Raw genomic sequence first — 24,428 nt, forward strand, 5'->3', positions numbered from 1 at the left:
TCTCTGGTGCCTATTTATGAGTGATTCAAAGTTGTTCCGCAATCTACAATGCACTTTAAAAACAAACTTTTGATCCAGAGTAGGGTTTTAGCCAATAATAAGCTCTAAAATTTTATCCCTCCCCTAAATGGGTCACTTTGCTTAGGGACAGAAGACCACATCCTTCTAGCAGTGAGAAAAGCTGGATTTCTTTGTGAAATTTCTTTATACATAAGAACTAACAGACTCTGGAGTGACTATGAAGGAAACATCAAAATGTGTCTAAGATTTGCAGGACTCCAACTGCCAGATAATTTGCTGGACAATAACTAAATCATTATAAATTTTATACCTATTTCCATTCTGAAAAACATCTAGTAGATTCTTTCTGTTTTGCTGAGATAGGCAGTCTGGGCTATAGGATTGTCACTTTGATCCATCTAAGAGATGATGCCAGTGATGTCAACAAATTATATATTAGAGAGAATTTAAATTTTAGTGAACTGGGCAAGAGGCCTGCAAGAGTCTCTTAATTAAAATGACCAAAGGCTATGAAAGAGAACTCTATGTCACTGCTGAACTCAGGAATGAAGTGCCTTCATGCCCCCAAATCTCATGGCAATTCTGCCATTATGCAAATAGAATAGTGGGAAGAAAGACATTGGAACACTGGAAAATTCTTCCAGAGAAAATGGCATATAATTTGGAAGCATGAAGGCAGATTCTAATAGCAGCTGAGCAGGAGGATCTATTGAAAAACAAGGGGGCCAAGGTTATGTAAATGAAAGAGCCCTCATTTTGTAATGTGGAAGGAGGTTCCAAGAGCATGGAGATAAGCCAATGCCAAAGAGAATCCAGCCATAGTACCTGAGAGGAGATAATGAGCTTCTATAGGAAATGTATCCACTTGTATTTTCTTTTCTTTTTGTGGGGATATGTGGCTAGGAGATGAGGAAGGAGTCCAAGAACCTTGCAACTATAAAGTGCTTTAAGCTCAGAATTCAATTTTTAAAAATTCTCAAAATATCCAACCAATATTTGTAGTATTTAAAAATTCTTAAAATATCTACCAATATTGTAGTGTATTTAAAATTATCTAGAAGTCAGTAAAAACATTGGCTCTCTTCTGAAACATAGAACTGTTCTAATATAAGAAAGCTGCCTGAATGTAAAGGGATGCTTACCTTTTATGCCTAACTGCAGAACATCTGGTAGCAATTTAGTGTGGCTACTAGCTGTTACTCATTTATCCTTTTCCCTTTTATTAAAAACAAAAACAAAACAACTTTAATTAATTTAAAACCAGACAAAGCCAGCATGGAATGCCAGGGATGGTGTCTGTTTTGTTGATAAGAGCACTCTCTACCTATGATGGTTGAAGCACTGAGTGGTAAAGCAAATTACGTGCTACTGCTCTGTTACCAAGTGTCAAGAATTATCTCCAACATTGGGAGGAAACAGGAGTGTGGCTATCAGACATAAGAAAGAACATGAAACATGTCAGTACATTCAATCAGCTATACTGATTATGAAATAGAGTTCAAAGTTCCATTTTTTTTTCTGTAGTAGTGTGAAACATCACCTCTTTTGAAATAAGGAAAATAAAACCATGTGGTCCATCTGGGGAGTTTGGGAGACTCCAGTATTACCACATCAGATTTTTCCCTCCTGCTCAGTTTTGATAATACTACCTGTATTCATGTGACTTTTAAATTTAGTGACCAAAAGGCTCAGACCCTGATGTTGATTCAAAGAAAGGGCAATATAGAAAGTGGGGGTTGTTGGTAGAATGGGGAGTGGCTTACATTAGAGGGGTGTGTGACCATAGGCTCGTCCCTGTACTCTGAGACTGGATAACCATGGGTAGAACCACGGACCTCACTCTCTGAGGAAGGACCTGTTGGTGCCACTGAGAACGGGAAATACAAATATGTATTTTATTTCTCTCTCTTTTTTTCTTTTCTTTTTTCTTTTTTTTTTTTTTTTTTTGAGATGGAGTCTCACTCTGTTGCTCAGGCTGGAGTGCGGTGGTCCAGTGGTACAATTGCAGCTCACGGCAGCCTCCACCTCCCAGGTGCAAGTGATTCTCGTGCCTCAGCCTCCCAAGTAGCTGGGATTACAGGCATGTGTCACTATACCTGGCTAATTTTTGTATTTTTTAGTAGAGATGGAGTTTCACCATGTTGCCCAGGCTGGTCTTGAACTCTTGACCTCAGGTGATCTGCCTGCCTCGGACTCCCAAAGTGTTGGGCTTACAGGTGTGAGTCACCACACCCGGCCTATATTTTTCTCTTCTGAATCCCTGTGTCCATTTTGATGGTCTCTGGCTGTTCTAGGACTATGCTCACTATAGGTATCATAGGCTGTCTTGCTTTCTTCCACAGGGCTGAGGGTTCTGATGACAAAGAGAAGCATCTTGCCAAATGCCCAGCATCCTGGCAAGTTTACTTTGCAACTTGAGGCTTGTGGGGTTGTAACTGGAGGGGAAATGCAACTTCCTGGTTCATAGGGAGAGGTTCCAAAAGTTTTTCTGACTCCTTTTGATGACTAGCAGTAAATGTAAATGAGTCAGAAAGAAATATATCACATTTCTAAAACAATGCACAAGGATTTGGGCAGACACATGGAGGGGTTTTGTAAAAATGAAGGCTGATTTTTATTTTTTGTTGTCCTTCAAACACTAGAAATATCATTAGACATAATCCTAAGCATAAGATCAGCTTTTTCCATTTCCAGTTTTCCTGCTGGGAAGAGCAAATAAACAGATGGAGTAGAAATTTCAAAGGGAAACACGAGGAACATGACGGAGAGGGCTGTTAACTACTAGGGGTACTAGTCACATAGGGGAGGATGGAAATGGTTAAATGAGACAGTGGAGTTTGGCACTAAGGAAGCATTGCCAGAATGGCAAAAGAGGCGCCATGTCTGACTTGAAGTTCTGGACTTCCAGCCAGGCTCATCGGATGCCGAGAGAGAGGGGCCAAAAGCAGAAATGGAGAAAGCAGATACCATACTTGAATTCTGGCAGATCTGGGGAGCATAAGGCCATGCTTCTTTCAAATGACCCTGAATGAAAGAGGCTCCAAGGATCCCTTTTTCATCGAAGTAGCCTCATTTCCCTAAAATATCATTCCATGGAGCACCCCAGGGTTGGGAGGTAGTTTCCTCAGTGATTCCAGAGGGAGCTTCAAGGGGCTTCTAGCAGGTCTAACTCACAAGAGCAGGTCGAAGAGGAAGAGAAAATGGAAGTTGTCTCATGGGAGTTCAGAAGTCTTATTCAACCACACTTATGACACACCCTTATTAGCTCTGCCTGGGGAAATTTTGGGAAAACTCAGAGAGTGTCAGGTCCCCTAATAATCAGTGAGAATCAACCAGACAAACAAATCAGGGGTTGGACAAAAGGGTCTTATCCCGGGGAATAACACTAGATGTGTAGCAATTTTTAAATTAATAGACATGTTTCTCATTTATCATATCCACGCTAGACCTTTTTAGTCTTTTCCATTTTTCAGTTTTGGAGTAACAACTCTCATTTCTTTACTTGACTCAGAACATCGTGCAGCACTATAATTCTGTATATCATCAGATTTAATTGTTGCCTTTGTGGTTCAGAAGAGCAAAATCCCAGGTCCCAGTTATAGGTTAACCCTCTCCTTATGCTGCCTTCTCTACCTCTACCCAAGTTCCTTGGGTAGCTACTGTAAACATACCCCTGTCCAGAGTGGCTTTAAGCCTCACTTCCAGGGTCCCCAACTTCTCCCCAAACTAAAGCTGAACTCCATCGCACTGCCATTGTCAAGCTCATGAAAAGTCATAGCTGGTTCTAGTCTACACAACCATTATTCCTACGGAGACAACTGCTCTTCATAGGCACTCACCTCTGCTGCTGCAGCAGATTGCAAGCTGCTCTCTGCTGCCACATGCCAATCTTTGCATTGCTCCCACCATCCCTTCCCCCATGCAAATTCCACTGGTATTTATCCTGGGTGCCATTGCTGATTGTCCTCATCCTCTTTCTGATCTTTCTCAACACTGATATCTAAGATGACCTCTCCCTACACCCTAGGACATGGCGTTCCTGTACTGCCTGTCTCAGACCTATAGGCTCTTTCTACCACTGGAAGATGCCATTTTTTTTTTTTAAGGTTACAGATTTCCCTGTTGGTGTTCTATTTATGGAGTTGGATCAGGTTCTCATTTGGGCTAGGACAGGAATGAAGTCATGATGTTGCTGCATATAGTATGGTGGCAATCATGCCCTCTAATCCTCTCAGCATCTTAAAGATTGTGTTCATGGGATGAATCTCTCCTTGTGTGGAGTAGATATACCCATTTTATTAGGTTCCCCTCAGTGGTTACAGCACTGCCTTCACAACCACCTTTGTACTTATGATGAGTAGGCTCTAAAGATTACTGCACTGAAGGTTTGGGGAGATTCCTGACCACCTGCTCTTGCAGCTTGGTATGCTATGAAAAGGAGGAAAGTAGGGAGATTAAAAATTTGGATATTTTATGGATTTTATAGGTCCCTTTTCTGAACCTGAATCCTAGAATAGAGGTGTATTGATCAATTAAGGAAAAAGCCAAAAGCAAATGGAATTTTTCTAACTTCTTATTTAGGATGCTATAAGAAAAACACCCCACAGGGACCCCTTACTCCGACATGGATGGCAACATTAATGTAAAAATGGTAGCATGACATGGTTGGGCAGACAGCAGAACTGAGTTAGCAAGCCCAAATCTCTTCTGAATTTTGAATGTCTTGAAAGTGATCTAGAAGTTGCTTCAGGCCCCATGAGGAGTACTGAAGGAGCTGAGTTGGAATTCAGCAGGCCAGCCACAGGGTCACAGTAAGGACAGACAGGGAGACCTAGCTGCCGAGGTTGCAGAGCAGAGTGTAGACAAGGGCATGATGAAGGATTTGGCTGAGATGCAGAGGGCTGTGCTGCTCCAAAAGATGTCTCAAAGAGGCTGAGCCTGCCAGGGAGGTCTCCTGGGCTCTAATCAAGCCAAGAGATAAAATCACAAGTTCCTCAGCTGCTGACTTCACTAGAGATCCAAGGTTTGGCAGTGGTGTGGGGGGTGTCCAGAAGACACCACTGCCTAAATACAAATCCTCTTCTCCTTTGCCATCTAGGGAAAGAGAAGGAAGGGAGAATAGGGAGAAAGAGCTCTGGCAGGGGTATCTTTGAGTGACTGAATAATGACCTGAAATGAGACTCTCCTGAGATTAGTAACATTAATATTTTTCTTCTGCCAGTGAAAGTGCAGGTTAAATTAAAGTAGATCAGTTTATTTTCTTGGATTGAGTATTCATATGTAAATGTGATTCTCTCTCTCTCCGTTTGTGTATATAAACACACATACACACATATATAAATGTTATATGAATATATATTGATAGATTTTTATAAATATATGTTTATTTAACAGTAGGTCTTCATCAAATGTCAAATAAAACAAAGACAGCAAGACCAGAATAATTCCAGGTAATTCAAAGGCATCAACATTTTTGAGTATTCTATTATCTCCTGGACCTTCTCCTGTTCATATGCTTTGTGTTTATATATTATTGTTTGTCCTGGGCACCTTTCAAAATCAGACACATCTGAACTCATTCTTCTAGCCCACTGCCATTTTCAAGCATTTGCAAACCTCATTTCTATCCTGATTTGTCCTGTGCATCTCTCCTCTTCCCTCTAAACCAATGCTGCTGCTGCTACTGTTCAGACCTTCATGACTTTTTGAGACACCTGGAAGAGCCCCCTGACAGCTTGCCACACTTCCCAACCTCCTGACACCTCAGCATCTGCTAATTTGCTAGAGGATATATCTATTGCACTTATTTCTTCTAAGTCATTAAATGACTTCTCATCAATGAAATAATATACTAAACCTATGCAGGCTCTTCATAACCTGGCTAGAGCCCATGTTTCAACCTTTGTTTCCACTTTCCACCTCCCTGCTGTCTCTCTCATGTTCTAGCCTTGACCACTGATTTGCTGTTTTTTGAACAGGTTTGAAAGGTTTGACTTCAACCTAGTCATCTCATATCCACATCTTTTGCTCCAATGATACCTCTTTTCCAAGGATTCCCTGACATCCTACCTCTTTTGTTCTGCTGCTGTATTTTGTGTATGCTTCTGCAATAGAATACAGCCAGTGCCATAATATATGTGACTGACTGACTTCCTTCTAGATTCAGAGTCCCTGGAAGGCAGGACCCATTTTTAAATTAACTTTTCATCTCTTACTCTACCCAACACAATGGGCGTCATCTAGATTATTTGATAAATGCATGTAAAAGTGCTTTATAAACAGCAAAGTGCTATGTAAATAGTAATTCTTATTACTATTTATATTATATGATTATTATACTATTACTAATTATATGATATTATTATTATTTGTTAAATTGAGTTGAATTTACTTTTAGAAGACTTTTCATTTTCTGGGAGAAATAATTTCCCACCTGTGGAAATGCTAGAATAACTGATATGATGTCTGAAGACATGGTAGGCAGAGATATCACTGGGGGAGAAAGGAGAGGGAGCCTTAATTTTGAAGTCTTCCCTTTCCTTCATAGGCAGTCCCAGAGGGCCAGCCTTGTCCAGTGCTCCTTATCATTTATCTGTGGCTTTTATTCACCTCATATTGCAAATCACAGACATTACTGGAAAGTTCCCCATCAGGGAAGATCAAAGAGGTGGCACTGTAATAAGAAACAGCAGGCTGTGGGGAGTTGGCCCTAGGCACAAGCTCTATCCGTGCTTGCTTTACATGTCAGGCCAAGCACCTCTCTGCTGACCCTTGAACCATAGGCACGCTATGAATCTAATATGCCTGGCATTTCCTGATACAGGGATTATTTCCATCTCTAGGAATTCTATAAATGTTCTCAGAAGCCTTTGAGACATTTACATTTTAAAAATAAATCTTTAGAACTCAACACAAACATCCTAGAAATCCGTGTGTCAGCCTTTTTCTTGAAAACACCTGTAAGTCCTGCTGTGGCTTGCTGAAGCAGGAAAGGGAAAGACCACAGGGATCATGCTTATAGGTAAAAATGCCCGCAAGAAATAGCCATGCAGAAATTGGCATGATCATGTTGAATGTCCGCCAACTTTCTCCATGAGAGCCTTGGGAAGTTTGATCAACCGAGAGAGGGAACGAGGAGTGGGGAAAAGGAAAGGAAATTAAAGAAAAGGAAAAGAGGGAGGGAAGGAAGGGAAGAGGGAGGGAGGGAAGGGAAGAGGGAGGAAGGAAGGGAGGGAGGGAAGGAGGGAGGAATGAAGGAAGGAAGGAAGGAAAGAAGGGAAGGAGGGAGGGAAGGAGGGAGGGAAGAAAGAGAAATGGAGAAAAGGAAAAACATAGAGAAACAAAAAGGAAGGAAGGAAGAAGTGAGTTCCTGGAAGCTGTTACCTATCACTTGGGTAGGTATTTAGGATTTAGTTTTTCAGGCAGCAAATCTGCCAAAATCCATATCTAGGTCACCTCTGGAGTATCTCCATGGAGGAGGAAATAGCCCAAATGCAACTGAAATAAGAGATAAAAGAAAAGGGAGATTTTCTCCAACTCTGGATATTGTAGAATAGTATCAACTCTCCCATCTCCTGGAACAATGCAAATGTGAAGGGGCATCCTACCTGCTATGCTGATGGTGGCTGCAGCCTTGGCAGTAGTGAACTTCTCCCCGTGCTTATTGGTAGCTATGCATGTGTAGAGTCCTGGCTTGGTGATAAACAGCTTCAGTCTTGAGTCAATCACTCGGTCTTTCACACTCTCTTGAATGGACCCAGAAGAAACCTGATAGAGTAAAGGAAAATAAAAGATAGAACTCAGTCAAGGGTTTCCTACTATACTATGTCAGTAGATTTGAAGGGAAAAGCATTAAAATTATAATCAAGTGCATGTGGTACACTGCAAAAATAGCCAAAAGATTTTCCCTCCCTATGCCCATGCCCTTGCAATGTGACTTTGTAGCTCTTCCCTCAAGAAGTAGCATTTTTCTCCATAATTTGAATCAAGATTAGCCTTGTGATGTGTTTTGGAATGAAAGAGCAGAAACTAAAGTTCTTGCACATTGTGGCTTGCTCTCTTGTTTATGGAACCTGGGGCTGCCTATAAACAGGCAAGAACCAGCATGGTAGAAGATGAAATACACATGGCCCGTTTATCCCCACTGCCCCAGGTGGGAACCAACAACAACCATCCGAGGTACGCATAAGGCTATTCTGAATGAACCAGCGCCTTTTCAACCTGCCGATCACAGAAACTTGACCAGCCAAGATCAGGCAGTCCTGCCCAGCAGCAAAACCAAATCAGCAAAACGACCCAGTTGAACCACAGACTTGTGAGCACTAATAGTTATTGGCTTAGTCACTAAGCTTTGGGCTGATTTGTGATACAGCCATAGATAACCAATACGAGGTATGAATTATATATGGTGTGGATCCTCCGATATATGTCTTCAATGTCCTGAATATGACAGTTAAGTATGAGAGGTTGCAGACTTAAGGACTTATTTTCATAACTCCTGTTCAGTTCCCCGTAAATGCATGTCAGATAGGTGGATGGTTATCAGGAAAAATGGTTGTGAAACCAAGTCTGTCTCTGAGGCATGACATACATAACACATACATAATACCTCAAGGTCATCGAAAACAGCCTTAGTAGGAAAGAGAAGAAGTTTTTAAACTGCCTGACCTCTCTTCTCCTGGACTTCATCCAGGCGTTGAAATAGTTCAGCAAAGAGACAACACGTTAGGAAGTTCATGCAGGAGGTACTACTTAAACCAGAAAATCAAATGTCCTTAAAGAGCCAAGATATCAATGCAATATTGACACACAATTAACAGCTTAATTTATACAAATGCATATACATTAGTCAACATTACTCCAACTCTATAGGAAAGATAGCTGCCCAGCACATTTTACAAGGTTGCATAGTTAGAATTTGCATCCTAGTGTGTCTGACACCAAAGCCTATGCTTTTAATCATTATGTTACAGTGCCTTCCCTAGTCCTAGAAGAGAGAACAAATGAGCAGTCATTAGAAAACAAGAGTAACAATTACCTTAACAAATCAACCAACCATGAACAAAACACGTTATCTGACAAATGTCATGGTTAAGGTGGTGGCATTTTTTTTTTTAAATGGTGGTTCTTTTTTCACCGTTTTCTTGAGCACAAGACCACCTTTTCAATAACTAATCTTTAATTAACACTAAATCTGATGCCAATTTGAGAGAAATTGGAGCAAAATGACAATTAAGGAATCAGTTGGTGTTATGCCTTGACTTTATCTTAAAGGAGTGGAGGTACGTCCCATGTTGGCCTGAGATTGGCTGCTTGGCTGAAAGAGATTCCTGTGCCCAGTATTAGGGAATGAGGATAAGAATGAGACATTTTGGAGCCAATTATTTTACTGTATTGCATGAGAGAGGATTTTCACAGTTTGACTAGCCAGGAAGAAGAAAGCTCTGAGGTAAGGCCAGCTTTCTTCCTAGCTGCCAGGTGGCTGGCTGTCCCTGGCACCAAGCACTGTGTAGCAATCATGCAGTGAACGTTTGTCCAACTAGCTTTTTATTCTTTACCTTCACTGCTAGTCTCAATTCTTACGATAAAAACTGGCTTATGTGAGTATCAATTTACCTTAACTGGGAATCTTTCCAGGTCAGATCAAGTATTGTGGCATTTTCCCCAGATAAGCAACCTAGACTCCATGAGAAATTTACAAAGTGAAGAGAAAAATATTTTTAAGAGACATTCACTCAGTCGAGACTTCAAACTAAACTCATCATTATCATATTTACCACAAGTGCAATGTCTCATTGTACGAGTATCCCAGTTAGATCAAGGGGACTGAAAATATTTGGACTCGCCTGAATTTTAATACAAAGCAACAATGAGAAAAAAAGCTAAAGACCCCAAGCCTCTATGCTCAATCAACAGACTTTGTGTTATTTTGTATTTTATATTTTGTTTATAAATATCTCTTTCCAGTTTAGATAAGCAAAAGCCGAACAGTTTGCAAAATCCTTTGCAAAGATAGTTCCCTCCTGCAAGAAGTAGGAATGTGCAATGCCTTAGAGACAACTTTGAAGCAAGGAATCTCCCCAAATGTTGCCCTAAGTCCCACTGTTTTCATGTTCACACCTAAGAAAGTCATTCTTAAACACCTCCTCAAGGTCACTGAAAACATCCTTAGTAGGAAAGAGAAGCAGTTTTTAAACTGCCTGACCTCTCTTCTCCTGGACTTCATCCAGGTGTTGAAATAGTTCAGCAAACAGACCAACATGTTAGGAGGTTCATGCTTGAGTGCGAAGTGGCTCCTGAATGCTTTCCCCCCTGCTTCCAGAGGCCTTGCTTGATTCAGTTTGTGACTCACGCACAGCAGGCCCTGTTAGTCATAGTTTGAATTTGTTTTTCTTTCTTCATGGATCGTTCTGATCAACAGTTTAGTATTTTTGATGATCTGAAAATAAAAACAAATCCCTCTGCCCTCCATTTTGATATTTTTTCACGCCTTAGGTTTCAAAGATCAAAGGGGTGAGTCCAGATTAGTACCGTGAGCTTTTACCAAGGTATGCCTAAGCAAAACAGAGTACTTAATTGAGGTGACTATGTCTGGTAGTTACAGGAAATACATGATTTTCTCCAAGTCACTCAGGCATATGGACCTGAGGGAGCTGGAGACACAGTTCCCTGCTCTGGGTGTGATGTTCTGTCTTTCTGAGTTAGCCGTAACTATGTGAGGAGATGGACCTGTTAGTTTGCTTGACTATAGTAATCATTTCACTGTATATGTTTATCTAAACATCATGTTTTATACCTTAAATGTATACAATAAAGATCACAATAAAACTTTTTTTTTCTAAAAAGAGGCAGTAGGATAGGAAGCTCTATTAAACAGGCATAATAATTCATACCTGACATAATGTGTGTAAAAACCCTTTGAAGGTGATAGAGCAGTTATAGACCCGTGAAGAACTTCTTAATGTATCATTAGTACATTACTAATGCCGTCTTGAGAGAATCTACCCCCAGCTATGGATAATCCGATAACTTTATGATTTGACCTTAGCTAGGGAAGACCTCTCGAAGGTATTCTGGCCTCAATGACCCTGTCTTGCAGATAGTTCCAGCTGGCTGGAAATACCCTGTGGAACTGTTAGAATGTGGCCCAGGGCTGGGTGCAGTGGCTCATGCCTGTAATCCCAGCACTTTGGAAGACCAAGGCAGGCAGATCACGACGTTAGGAGATCAAGACCATCCCGGCTAACACGGTGAATCCCCGTCTCTACTAAAAATACTAATGGTGCCATCAAGCCTTTAGCTGGGCTTGATGGCACCCGCCTGTAGTCCCAGCTACTCGAGAGGCTGAGGCAGGAGAATTGCTTGAACCCAGGAGGAGGAGGTTGCAGTGAGCTGAGATCGCGCCACTGCACTCCAGCCTCATGACAGAGCAAGACTCCATCTTGGGGAAAAAAAAAAAAAAAAAGACTGTGGCCCAGTAGGGTTCATGTTTATGCAGTTGTAATAATGTCTGTTTATGAATCATAGAAAAAGGGATAATAAACGAAGAGACATTTCCACAGTTTTTCTGATTAATGTAGCCATAAATATTAGCCTCTTTCAAACTCCATGCTGAATTATTCCACATAAGACTTGTTACATGTAATTATTTTGGTTTACACAGCTAGTAAGATAAAAGGACTTCACAGGTCATATATTTTAAACCAAAACTACTGCCTCTTAAAAATATGTCTAAATATACGTATGCCTCCCTTTAAGAAAATTCTAAAAGACAACCTTCAACCTAGGTGATTTGGCTGTTTATTTTATAAAATTCTTCTAATAAGTTAAAATTATTCAACTTCTAAAATATTTTAGAAATTATATTGATTGGACAAAGCAAGAGGGACATGAAATTTTTTTATATTTTTTAGTTGCATGCCAAAATAACAGAGATATTACTGGTGTAACTATAAATAAATCTGGTTATAAAAATACAGATAATTTTTTTTTTATAAAGTAAGCTCTGCTGTTTCCATGCCAAACTACTATTTCCAAGATTGTAAAACAAAAGCAATGTTACTATTCACTCTGAACTTCATCCGTGAATTCAGAGTTCCACAAAAAATGCTTGGTATTTCCATAGGAGGAAAGCAAGATAGTTTCTAATCACTTTGGGACACGTTGCTGGACTTTCTCCTGCTCTTTGGCTCTAACTGTTCAGGGTTTTGGTTTACTGGCAGGTTCACAGCAGGGAAGAAAGAGAGCACTCACTTCTTTCAGAGTACCCATTGTACTGAGCAGCGTGCTATGGCATTAGTTTACTAACTTGTAGTGAGTGAAGAGCCACAGTTCAAACTGTTTTATTCTGTGCCAAATATCTCCCAGCTCTGCGTTTGTCTTTGTTCATTCCACCAAAAATGATATCAGGACTATAGGATTCTCTGTGTTCTCCTCCATGGGATTTCTGGTTTGCAACTTTTACAACATTAAATGCCTGACATTGCCTCCATGTCCTGTGATTTGCGTCATTGTGGACAGTCATCTTGATTTCCTTTCAGACTTGGGTAGAATTACCAAGAACTAAACTTGGCTCTAAGAGCGGCACACACTCTCTGACCGTAAGAACTGCGGATGTACTTTTGCTTTCTTCCTGGATGAATGTCACTTCGTTTGTTTTATTCCTGTTTTAGAATCTGAGGTGATAAATCTCTTTTGTCTTTCACTTTTTGTGAGTCACATGTCGAATGAATAAGTTGGGGTCTCAATAAGGCCTCACCTATCTTAGACTATCCTACTCTTGTTATTCCTGAACTTCAACAGAGAATAATCATTTATCTTCCAGTTACAACCTCATATGAATCTTTTGAAAATACTAGAAATTTAAAAAGTACATACCTTTCCATTTTCTTTATTACTATTTTTACATAGACAAATTAGTGAAGTTATATTGTCAGTCTCCCAATTTCATTTTGTTTATTTTTTGAGATGGAGTCTCGCTCTGTTGCCCAGACTGGAGTGCAGTCGCGCAATCTTGGCTCACTGCAACCTCCGCCTCCCGGATTCAAGTGATTCTTCTGCCTCAGCCTCCCGAGTAGCTGCGACTACAGGCACGTGCCACCACGCCTGGCTAATTTTTTTCTATTCTTAGTAGATACAAGGTATTCACTCTGTTAGCCAGGATGGTCTCGGTCCTGACCTCATAATCCTCCCACCTTGGCCTCCAAAAGTGCTGGGATTACAGGAGTGAGCCACTGCACCCGGCCCAGTCTCCAAATTTTCTTAGGATGTCTTTATACTCCCTTGACAGGCTTAAGATTATAACAATTTCCACAGAGGAGCAAAAAAACACATTGACAAATAAGAATCAAATTTTAAATGACACTTGAAACGTTCTTAGAGAGGTAAAGAAGAACAGGCACTCCAAGTTACTTTATCGTAACTGGACAAATTTAGAGAACATTAGCCCTGATGTCTCTATACCATTAGAGATCATCTTTGACAGCCACCTGGCGTCTGTGTTAGTGTAGATAGATATGAGAAAATCAGTGTCTGAGTGGTAAATGGACCCCAAAATCACATTAACTAAAGAGGGGCATTTACAAACTCAGTCTTCCAACTCCCCATCTAATTCTCATTCTACCATGCCTCAAGTTACAAGCTGGAAAAGCACGTTCATTTGTTTATGTACTGTATTTGAAGGGATGTAGGATAGACAGATAAAATGAAACAATTTTATTAACAAATTACGAAAAAAATGATTTTGTTCAAGTAACAGAAAAAAAACTTCAACAAAAACAATAGTGAAAGTGACAATAATAAATGAATTATATGCCTTGGAGGGTGCCATTGCCATAAGACATTCTTTGTTATTGGGGTAGCCGTAGAATTTGGCATTTTTTTTTCCTGTTTTACCACATCCAACTAAAATTTCACACATTGACACACTTTGTTCTCCACTTCCTTCTCTCCCTTTCCCGTCTTCCCTTTTTTGTCTTGTGTCCTAGTTCTCACCTTTTGGAGCTGCAGTCACTCAATCTTCTTAGGGCACCCTGCTTTAGAGGGACAAGGGTAGGGCCAAGTACAAGTATAGAGCAAAGCATTATTTTTTGAAACTCCTTTAAAAAAATTTAGACTTTTAATTTTTTTTAGCTTATTGGTGGTACAACTCACAAATAGAAATTTTATATACTTAAGGTGAACAAGGTGATGTTTTGAGATAAGATATATATATATATATATATTATGAAATGATTACTGCAGTCAAGCTAGTGAACTATCATCTCACATGGTTACCTTCGTGTGTGTGTTTTGAGAACACTTAGGATCTACCATCTTAGCAAATTTCAAGTGTGCAATACAGTGTTGTTAACTGTAGTCACCATATTGTACATTACATCTCCAGTACTTATTCATCTTGCATGACTGAAACTTTGTACCCTTTGATGATCATCTCCCCATCCTCCCATCCCTGACAGCCACTATTCTATTCTGTGCTTTTATGAGTTCAACTCTTAGATCTACATATAAATGAGATCATTTGGTATTTTCCTTTCTGTATCTGGCTTATTTCACTTAGCATAATGTTCTTGAGGTTATCCATGTCGAGATGCTTTTGAATAAGGGTTCAGGTCTGGGAAACTTCACTCCCAGTCTTCTGAATGCTCTTCCCTTCTATCTTTCTGAAACCGTAAGTTGTTTAACTTTATTTAAAAGCAATATACAAATTAACTTTTTACATGGAGATGCCTCAAGGTTACCATTCTTTCATGCCGTGAAATGCTTCTAAACCCTACAGTATGCCAAGCCCTAGTGACAGGATAACTTCCTGCTTTAAGGCTATCTGTTTTTTATTTTTTGTTTTGCTCCAGAGTATTTGCCTTAGTTTTAGTCACTGTTATTTAATTTAGAGGAGGAAACCTTATAATGGTCTACAAAGAGAGGAATAAAAACTATTTAGGAATAAGTACTGTGTTATGAAAAAACACTCCGGGATTTTTGGTGCTCATCATTGTAGGTATAGACACCAGAAGTGCACACACAAGGAGGGAAAGCCCTGTGAGGATACAGGGAGATAACCATGTGAAGCCATCTGCAAACCAGGAAGAGAGGCCTTACCAGAAACCAACCCTGATAGCACCTTGACCTTGGACTTCCAGCTTTTAGAACTGTAGGAAAAAAAATTCTGTTGTTTAAGACACCCTATCTGTGGTATTCTATTATGGCAGCCCTAAATACTAATATAATCCTGGAGAAGAGAAAGTCATGAAGATATGAAATAGTTCAAGTCCATGAAGGAATGTGCCTTGGATTGGGTAGAAATTATACTTAATATCATTTGAATTATACTGTAAGGTTTTGCCTTCATTAAAAAGAAGTCCCCCATTTTCTTGTTGTGATGCTTGCATTAAACACAATTTGGGATGATGTGGATATTAAAGTGTCCCGATTTGGGACACTTCTTTGATATCCAAATGGTACCATTAATATATTGTAATATGATAATATATGTTCACTACAGCCAAGATACCAAAAAGTTGGACAACCTATCCTGGAGGAAATGAAAACTGAAAATAGCCACCAGTTAGATGAGTTATCAAGGTTTGGGTTGTTCAGCCATATTGAAAGCCATTCTCAGTCCACCCAAAGGACTGGGTTGGACATGTACCCATCTCCTTAAGGGATAAAAGTATCCTCCATGGGACCACCTGGAGAGTTATATATGTGTTTTACTGCTGTGCAGTAAAAAGTTGAAGGGCTAACTCAATGGGCTCGAGATGCTCAAACCCTACACATTCCAAAGAAAGATCTGGCTTTTGGCTCCTGAGAGATGACTTCTGACCCTTGGAATATCCTGTGTAATAAGAATATCTTTATATATCTGAGATTTTGGGCAATGCTGGATAGTTTATGATAATAATGTGAATGATAGTGAATACTTGGGATCCTAGGCCACATTGTATTAGTTTGACCTTTGGAGGGGCTGGAAACTAGCTAAAACTAGTTATGTGAGCACTCTACATCTATGTAACTGAGCTCCAGTAAAAACTCTGGACACCAAGGTTAGGGTGAGCCTCCTTGGTTGACAATACTTCACGCATGCTGTCACACACTGTTGCTGGGAGAATGAAGTGCTGTCCATGCAACTTCACTAGAAGAGGAAAACTGATTTCTCTGCTGATTTTAATCCATATCCTTTTCCTGCAATAAACCATAATCATAACAGCTTATCTAAAATCTGTGAGTCCTTCTCATGAATCATCAAATATGAATGTGATCTTGGGGACTCCAAAACACTTGCAGTTTGGAGACACATTAGACAAGTATGTAATTCCCACCTGTAAAATCTAAAGGCTGTCTGGCAGCTCCAATGGAAGGGACAATGAAGAGAGAGTCCAATGGTCTGGGCTTCCAGAGTTTGTCAATAAAAAGGTTTTATAGAAGATCTGATTGGGAGTCATTTTCAGTCCTCCCAAGGTGACTTTTTGGGGGACTGATTAGACCCCAACACAGAGAGACTTTCCATCAACTAACAAACTGGGGACTTGCTAATGTGGCCAAAGATGGATAGCCTGAGGAAAATGCATCACTGGTACCATCTTAATGTTCCCTGATATCTGAAGAATCATTAATAGGTCTATGAGGGTAAGAGTCAGTTTTAAATATCTGGCAGGCACAGAAGGTATAAAGCCAACTTACAAGTGCGTCAGTTGAATTAGAGCTCTCCTGCACCAGTTATTGCTCCTCCCTACCTCCCACTCAACCCTTCTTAGGTCATAAATAGCAGCTAGGAAATGGGGGAAGAATGAGTGAGCATGAGGTAAGAAGCCAACTGCAATTTTTTCTTATATGAAAGTTAAGCTGAAATATCCCTGAGAAGGGAGGAACTGTGAATGCCATTGGATGCTGTGGTTATTACTTAGGACTAGACACTTAAATGACTAAGTTGGGATAATGTTAATGATTTAAAATCAACTAATAGTAACCAGAAAAATCACAGAGCCTGCTTAAGTTAGGCTTAAATAGTACAAAAGAACTTGTTCTGCTGAATATTTTAAAATGACAAAGAAAATAATAAGATCGTGTTATATGCAAGTCATGTTCATTAACATCAGAGTTACAGTAATAATAATCTTAGCTCACATGTTTAACTCTTGTTTATGGACCTGAAATCCTAAAAGATAAATATAAAATTAAAAAAAATAAATATATAGAAAGATGGTATTATAATCGAAGGATCAGATATTTCCAGCAAATTCTGGAAGATAAAGAGAGGTGATTATAGATAGAAAAATTAACATCAACTAAGTAGCTGAAAACTAGCACAAAAGAAGAGGTTTACTGAGAGGAGAATGGGTACATTTTCCCACAAAGTCATGGAAAATTTCAAACTTCAGATAGCAGGGGCTGTAAGCAGGAGCCAACTTTAAGAAAGTCAGCAATGTAATTGAAGAACGCTGGGCGCTATAATGTATGTATATGGCACCAGGCTGAGGCATCTGCCTGTGAGATAGAGATTGTGAATGAGATTTTCTGTTGTGGGTTCCTATAGTTGACAATCATAGTGGACACTAGAGCTTGAGAATAACCTGACAGATAAAATAGGGCCCCCTATTTCCTCCACAAACATATGCAGAGCATAAAGAAGAGAAAGACTGAAGTTTTGAAAGAAATTCATTTAATTGGAGTCTACATAGAAAGGATGTGGAGAAGAGAGAAGCAGCAATTATTGGTATAGTAGAGGAAAATGTCTCTGAGTATAAGAAAGACTTGCGTCTCAACTTTCTCACCTCAAGCTCTGTATCAAAGGAAACTATGTAAACTTGGCAGTCTATTCTATAAGATTGGAAAAATATTAACAAAATCTGATCATGATAGCCTACTAAAAGACAAAACCATTTCTATTATTGAAAATAGATGCAAATAATCCTGAAAAAGAAACCAGAAAGTTGAAACAACAAAATTAAAAAAGCAATGTATTCAGAAATGAAAGAATGGTTCAACATAAGGGAAACTTTGCAATTTAAAGTGAAAAATGACATCAAAAAGAGGATGTAATTATGATGAAGTGTTTTATTGATTTTAAAATATATTTATATTAAAAATAATTATCAAATTAAGAATAAAAATAAATTTTCTTAACCTCGTAAAGAGTATCAGAAACTAAAGACTTGGTGCAAACCAAAGTGGTTAAAGTGTATATAATGACAGTAAAAATCCATGATAGGTTTCTGTCTCAGATGTTGATGTTAGGTTATTCAGACAAAGCTACACAGTGAAAAAAATTAAAATTTTGAAAAAAAAATTTTACCAGATTTAACAAACTAAGAAAATCTTATTTACCCTTAGAGAGTTTTCCAAACCCAGAAAATTTGAACTTTCCTTTGGATGGCCTTAGGGAGTCAGGAGATAAATCAAAACTTTGTGCCCATAAGAGTCTAATAAGAGATATAATAAATTAAGGTATAGAGTCTAATAAGAGATATAATAAATTAAGATCTAAAAGAACTAGATATTAGGGAGCTATCGGTGTGAACCACAAGTTAAATAGTCCACATAATGAATTACTGGTCATGTTATAATTATCTGGGATGCCTAAGGAGCTTCATACCTTGAGCTTAGTTGAAGGTGGTACAAGATTAGCAGTAACCTCTTGTCCCTGGCAGAAACAAGCAAAATTCTCTCTGGAGAAAAATACCTTCATCTAGACCTCAAAATAGTTCCTGATATTTTTATTCAAAACAATGCACAGCAGGTAATCAAAGATAGCTAGGCACACAAGGAAACAACACAAAATGAACAAGAATCAGTGGGAAAACAGACAACAGAAACAGACCTACAGTGGCACCTCATCTCACTCAAATAAAAGCAAAGTGGTCTAAATGACCACGCAGGCCTATAGGATCCACAATGCCTCCCTCTCATCTCTTGACCCTTTGCTTAATTCCCTCTAACCACGTTGGTCTCTTTGCTGTTTTTCTGACATGCCATGTATACCATTATCTCAGAGACTTTGTCTAGTTGTCTTCTCCCAGTTATCTATGTAACTTCACCCTTCAACTCCTTCAGATCTTTGTTCAAATGTCTTTGTCTGAATGAGCCTTCACTGATCATTCTTTTAAAAATATAATCTTCCTCCTGAGGTCTAACTTTCTGTTTAAAATGTTTCTTAATTTAAAATTTTATGTATATATAATAGTTGTACATATTTACAGGGTACATGTGAAATTTTGATATAAACATATAATGTGTAATGATCAAATTAGGATAATTGGGATATCCATCACCTAAATAATTTGTCATTTTTTTGTGCTAGGAACATTCCAATTCCACTCTTCTAGATATTTTGAAATACACAATAAATATTATATTGTGCTATGTAGTTCAATATAGTGAGCTATATATAGTTTTCCTATTGTGCTATTGCTATGGGTTGGATCTGTGTTCCCACCAAATCTCAAGTCGAATTGTAATTCCCAGTGTTGGAGTTGGGCCTGGTGTGGGGTGATTGGATCACGGGGGCAGAAGTCTCATGAATGGGGTAGCACCATCCCCTCAGTGCTGTTCTCATGATAGTGAGTGAGTGAATTGTGAGATCTGGTTGTTTAAATGTGTGTAGCACCTTTCCTCTCCCTTCCTCCTGCTCTGGCCATGTGAGATGTCTTTCTCCCACTTTGCTTTCTGCCATGATTGCAAGTTTCTCGAGGTCTCCCCAGAAGCAGAAGCCATTATGCTTCCCGAACAGCCTGCAGAACCATGAGCCAATTAAACCTCTTTTCTTTATAAATTACTCAGTCTCAGGTATTTCTTTAACGCGATGCGAGGACTGACTAATATAGCTACTAAGCACTCAATATTATTCCTTCTAACTATTAGGTATGTACCCATGAATCAACCCCTCTTTATCCCCCCTTCCCCACTATCTTTCCCAGCCTCTGATATCCATCATTCTACTCTCTATCTCCATGAGATCAATTTTTTTAGTTATGAAAGAGAAGATGAAATACTTTTCTTTCTGTGTCTGGTTTGTTTCACTTAACATAATGTCCTGCAGTTCCATCCATGTTGTTGCAAATAACAGGATTTTATTCTTCTTATGGATTAGTAATATTTCATTGTGTATATGTACCACATTTTCTGTATCCATTCATCCATTGATGGATACTTAGTTTGATTCTATATCTTGGTTATTGTGAATAGTGCTGCAATAAACATGGGAGTGCAGGTACCTCTTAGATATACTGATTTTCTTTCTTTTGACTGTATACCCAGTAGTGGGATTGGTGGATCATATGGCAATTCCATTTTTAGCTTTTTGAGTAACCGCTATACTGTTTTCCATAGTGACTGTAGTAATTCCCATTCCCATGAACAGTGTAGGAGAGTTCTGATTTCTCCTAAGGTTGAACTTTCTGTCTGCTTTTCCTGATTTATTTTTCTCATGGCATTTGACACTATACACATACAACATGTATTTTCCTGTATTTCCCCATGAGAAGGTAAGCTCTTTGAGGGCAGAGAACTTTGCCTGTTTTGTTTACCCCTGTATCCACAGGGCCTAGAATAGTGTTTGATGTTCAGAAGCTCAATACATATTTGTAGAATGAATAAATAAATAAATGTATGTAGGTAAAGTGCTTGGAATAGGGCCTGGCTGAAAATAACTACTTAATATACATCAGTTATTATTACCACTATTGAAAATGAAGAAAAGAATGTTGAACTGACACGGATTCTAACTCCGGATTACTTTCCATCAAAGTAGCCTCTAGCAGAGAACTAATCTTTCAGTGATGAGTTTTATGAAAATTATTTTACTTATATGGGAAGATATTATTACCACTTCCCATTCACACAAAGGCACAAAGAATTTGGTTTTCTAGTATTCCTCACGATACATGGAAGGAAGCAAACTCTTGGAGTTCGATTTCTATGACAATGGCTTCTAGGACAAAGATATTGGGAGGCTTTGAAAAGTGGTGTAGGTGAGACCAGTGACAGAGATCTGGGTAACTACAACTATATGGTCTATCCTGCAGTTCATCACCAATGGGTCTTCCCCAGACAAGTCCCCACACACATGACACTCACAGCATTTCCGTTTTCAATCCAGGTGATGGTGGGGACAGGAATGCCTGTTGCTGTACAGTGCAGGGTCACAAAGGAGCCAAAGGTGACATTGTGGGATTCAGGAGCCCGCAGGATCCTGGCAAAAACTGTTAGGAAGACAGAAGTGGTGAGTGACGGTCCTGTAGGAAATGGTCAAACTAGAGTGGTCTTTTAAAAATGCAAATTAGACCATGTTCCCCTGTGTGCAGTTCTTCAGTGTTTTCTCTGTTTTAAGGATAATACCACATGCCATGGCCAAGCCTCCAAGCCCTTTATGTTGTAATCCTACATTTCTCACCACTCAAGGACACACCGAGCTTGTTTTTAACTTAGAAACTTGCCCGTGTTCTTCCTCTGCCTAGACCACTCATCCCCCAGATCCTCACACAGTAGGTTCCTTGAATCATTCAAGTCTCTGTTTAAGTGACATTTTCTCAGAAAGGTCCTTCTTAATCACCCAACATCAAGTGTAATCCTCCCGCCATTCACTTTTCATCAGCCTACATTATTGTCTTTACACACCTTACAACTATCTGAAATTACCTTATTTATGTTTTACTTGCCTATTATTCCCCTTTCCCATTAGATTGTTTGAAGCCAAAAGCCTTTTGTTGACTGCTGTATTGTTTCAGGCAGAGTTCCTGACCAGAGCAAGCACAGGATAGTGTTTTATTGAATTAATCAAATAATTATACTTCACACCCTCAACTGTATCATAGTGGGAGGGCAGACAAATTGTGTCAAACTTTTCAGATGACATATTGGCCAAAAGAAAAAAAAGGATATTTTAGATAAAGTGTAGGCAGAAGAATGAGTAATTTCTATTCCTTTCTGACCCCGAATCCCCACTGATTAAGTAAGAGGAAGTTATTCTGATGTAGGAAGAAATTTTACCTTTAACTTAAGAGTGGGATTGAGGCTCACAGTACATTATAAATTGGAGGATACTTAGATTCACAGAATTATTAAACTTGGAAGAGACTCCAGAGATCAGCTAGATTTCTGCTCTTATATTATAGATGTGGAAACCAAATCTTTGTTAATTTAAGTAAGTTGGTTTCCTAAGGTAACAAGAGTGATGAGTGAGAAACCTGGACTCAGGTCTTCTGACTTCAAATTCAGTATTTGTTTAAACTCTTATGGAATCTTTTGGATGGCCTATTATACTGTAAATATATTTTATGCTCTTACTTTTTGATTTCTAGGACTTAAGCACAGAACTTAATATTAGAGTATGAAGCCCCAATTAACACAATGCTTTGAAACTTAGTTCTAGGTAAATTGAAATTTGTGAAGATTGGATTCTAAACTAAAGTATGGGGAGACCACATGTGCTAGATAAGGAGATATGCAGGACAATGATAGAACAGGTCTAGAGCAGTGTTTCAAGTTGGTCTGATTGTTGAGTACCTCTTAAAAAGCATTGCTAATTTAAAGAGATGAAGGAACAATTGATTTGTTTGACAATTGGGGCTTTTGGCAGATTTAAGTTAATTTGACTTCCTATCTTTTGATATTGATATTTTAGATATAGAAATGTGGGGCCCAAAACTAGGAGAAAAGAAATGCAAGGAAGGTGCTGTCTTCAAGGCAAAAAGAGATTATTAAAAAATAACAAAGAACGCTATCAAATGTTTAAAATGAAGCTGAATCTGTCCCCCAGAACCAAAATTGAGCCTGATTTTAAGTAAGTGCTGGGGTCCAATTAACAATCTACAAAAATTAAAGGGTTGAGGAACATTTGAAAAACACTATGGCGATGCAATTCAATCAAACCTAGACATTTAACAGGGAAAATCATTAGCATTAGGGGGTAAAAAAGAAAGAGTGATCCATTATAGATTAAAAGAGACTTAAGAGACATATTACCCAAATGCAATGTGTGCCTCTGCTTGAATTCTTATTCTCCCAACTTAATCTAAATTCACATGTTACAGACTCTTGACAACTAACACTGACAGGCATCCTAGTGAGGGTGCGTCCAGGTACTCTTCTAATGTTTTCTGGTTACAATAATGGAGACATAGAGTCCATGTGCATCATCTGGCTAAAATAACTCTTGTAGGGGTTGGGGCTATGCTTGTGTTTCCTAAATTTTTTGAGTGTGGGACTACTGTATGACCATCTATGGATCCCATCGCCCAAGAATCTGAAACCAGCAGGATCTTTGAGAGATTTGGAAAATCTAGCACATTTCAACCTCACATGTGCTAGAAAACTGTTCTAGTAACATTGACTATACCCTTGAACTTTTTGAATCAAAAAGGCATCTTGAATGAAAGCCTTCTGGCTGAAGATGAGCAGAATAAAAAATTGGAGAATAATGTAATTTCGATTATGTTTTGCTCCTTTAATTTATAAAGCCAAGAGTTTTAATTTGGGGACTTTAAATTCTTCTTGGAAATATAGTAATTGGAAAGGTTTTATTTTGTCCTAATTTACAGCAGTTTGTTTCTTTTGGCTGTTATTATATTATTTGGAATATCATTTGGGCTTATTGCAAAACCTCTGATTATCCACATTGCACAACACAACTAAGCATAGTGTGGGATGGTAAATAAAACAGTCAATTTAATGTGACTTTGGAATTAATTTAACTAATATAGTACTTTGCCCTCCATGGAAACTTTCTGGGGGCTCCAGTGGGGCACAGGAGGGTACAGGAGTACTGCTGACATTATAGGTAGCTTCATGAATATGAGACTGCTGATAAACTTCTCCCTGAAGGGGGCACATATACTTTGGCTGACCATGGGTTTCATTAAGTGCAGTGGGTTAGGTTAAGAGGACAATAAGGCCAGGGATTAAAGGGAAGCTGCTTTCTCCTGCACTCTCACATGCTCTCTAAACGATGAAATAGAAACTCAAGCCCCTTTTTTCAGTATTGAAAGTTAGTTTCCACCCTTCCTCCCTGTCTTCCTCCCTTCTCAAAGGAGATAGCAGATGTCTTCTGGGTTTCTACTCAAATGTTTCCTTATCATAGTACCTTCTCATCCCCATTCCCCTTACCCTTGTTTATATTTTATCATAACACCACTATCTGAATCATTTGGTAATTACTGATTTATTTGTTTGCTTGTTTTTTGTCTGTCTCTCCTCTCTAGAATGTAAGCATCACAAGGGCAAGGTTTGCTTTGCTTTTTAACATGAGCTGACTGATACAATCTATATATCTATCTACATATCTATCTCTATTTCTAGAACCCTGCATGGTATATATATCTATGGTAGACACTCAATGAATATTTGCTAAGTGAACGAATAAATAAATGAATGAACATGATGACTTCTCTGGTAAGGTTGGGGGAAGGGACTTGGAT

General features: G+C 38.9%; 1 protein-coding gene across 4 annotated transcripts in view; it reads right to left on the reverse strand.

Annotated features, from left to right (window-relative positions):
• MUSK (muscle associated receptor tyrosine kinase) overlaps positions 1 to 24,428 on the reverse strand; it is a 127,931-nt gene that overhangs the window by 41,073 nt on the left and 62,430 nt on the right. For all 4 annotated transcript variants that reach the window (XM_055269938.2, XM_055269936.2, XM_055269937.2 and 1 more), the window contains 2 exons: positions 21,091 to 21,215; positions 7,629 to 7,788 (listed from right to left, as the gene is read on the reverse strand). In XM_055269938.2, the coding sequence (XP_055125913.1) occupies positions 7,629 to 7,788; positions 21,091 to 21,215 (285 nt within the window). The remainder of the gene's footprint in view (positions 1 to 7,628; positions 7,789 to 21,090; positions 21,216 to 24,428) is intronic.

Source organism: Symphalangus syndactylus, chromosome 3 (genome assembly GCF_028878055.3).
Source record: "Symphalangus syndactylus isolate Jambi chromosome 3, NHGRI_mSymSyn1-v2.1_pri, whole genome shotgun sequence".
NCBI lineage: Eukaryota > Metazoa > Chordata > Mammalia > Primates > Hylobatidae > Symphalangus > Symphalangus syndactylus.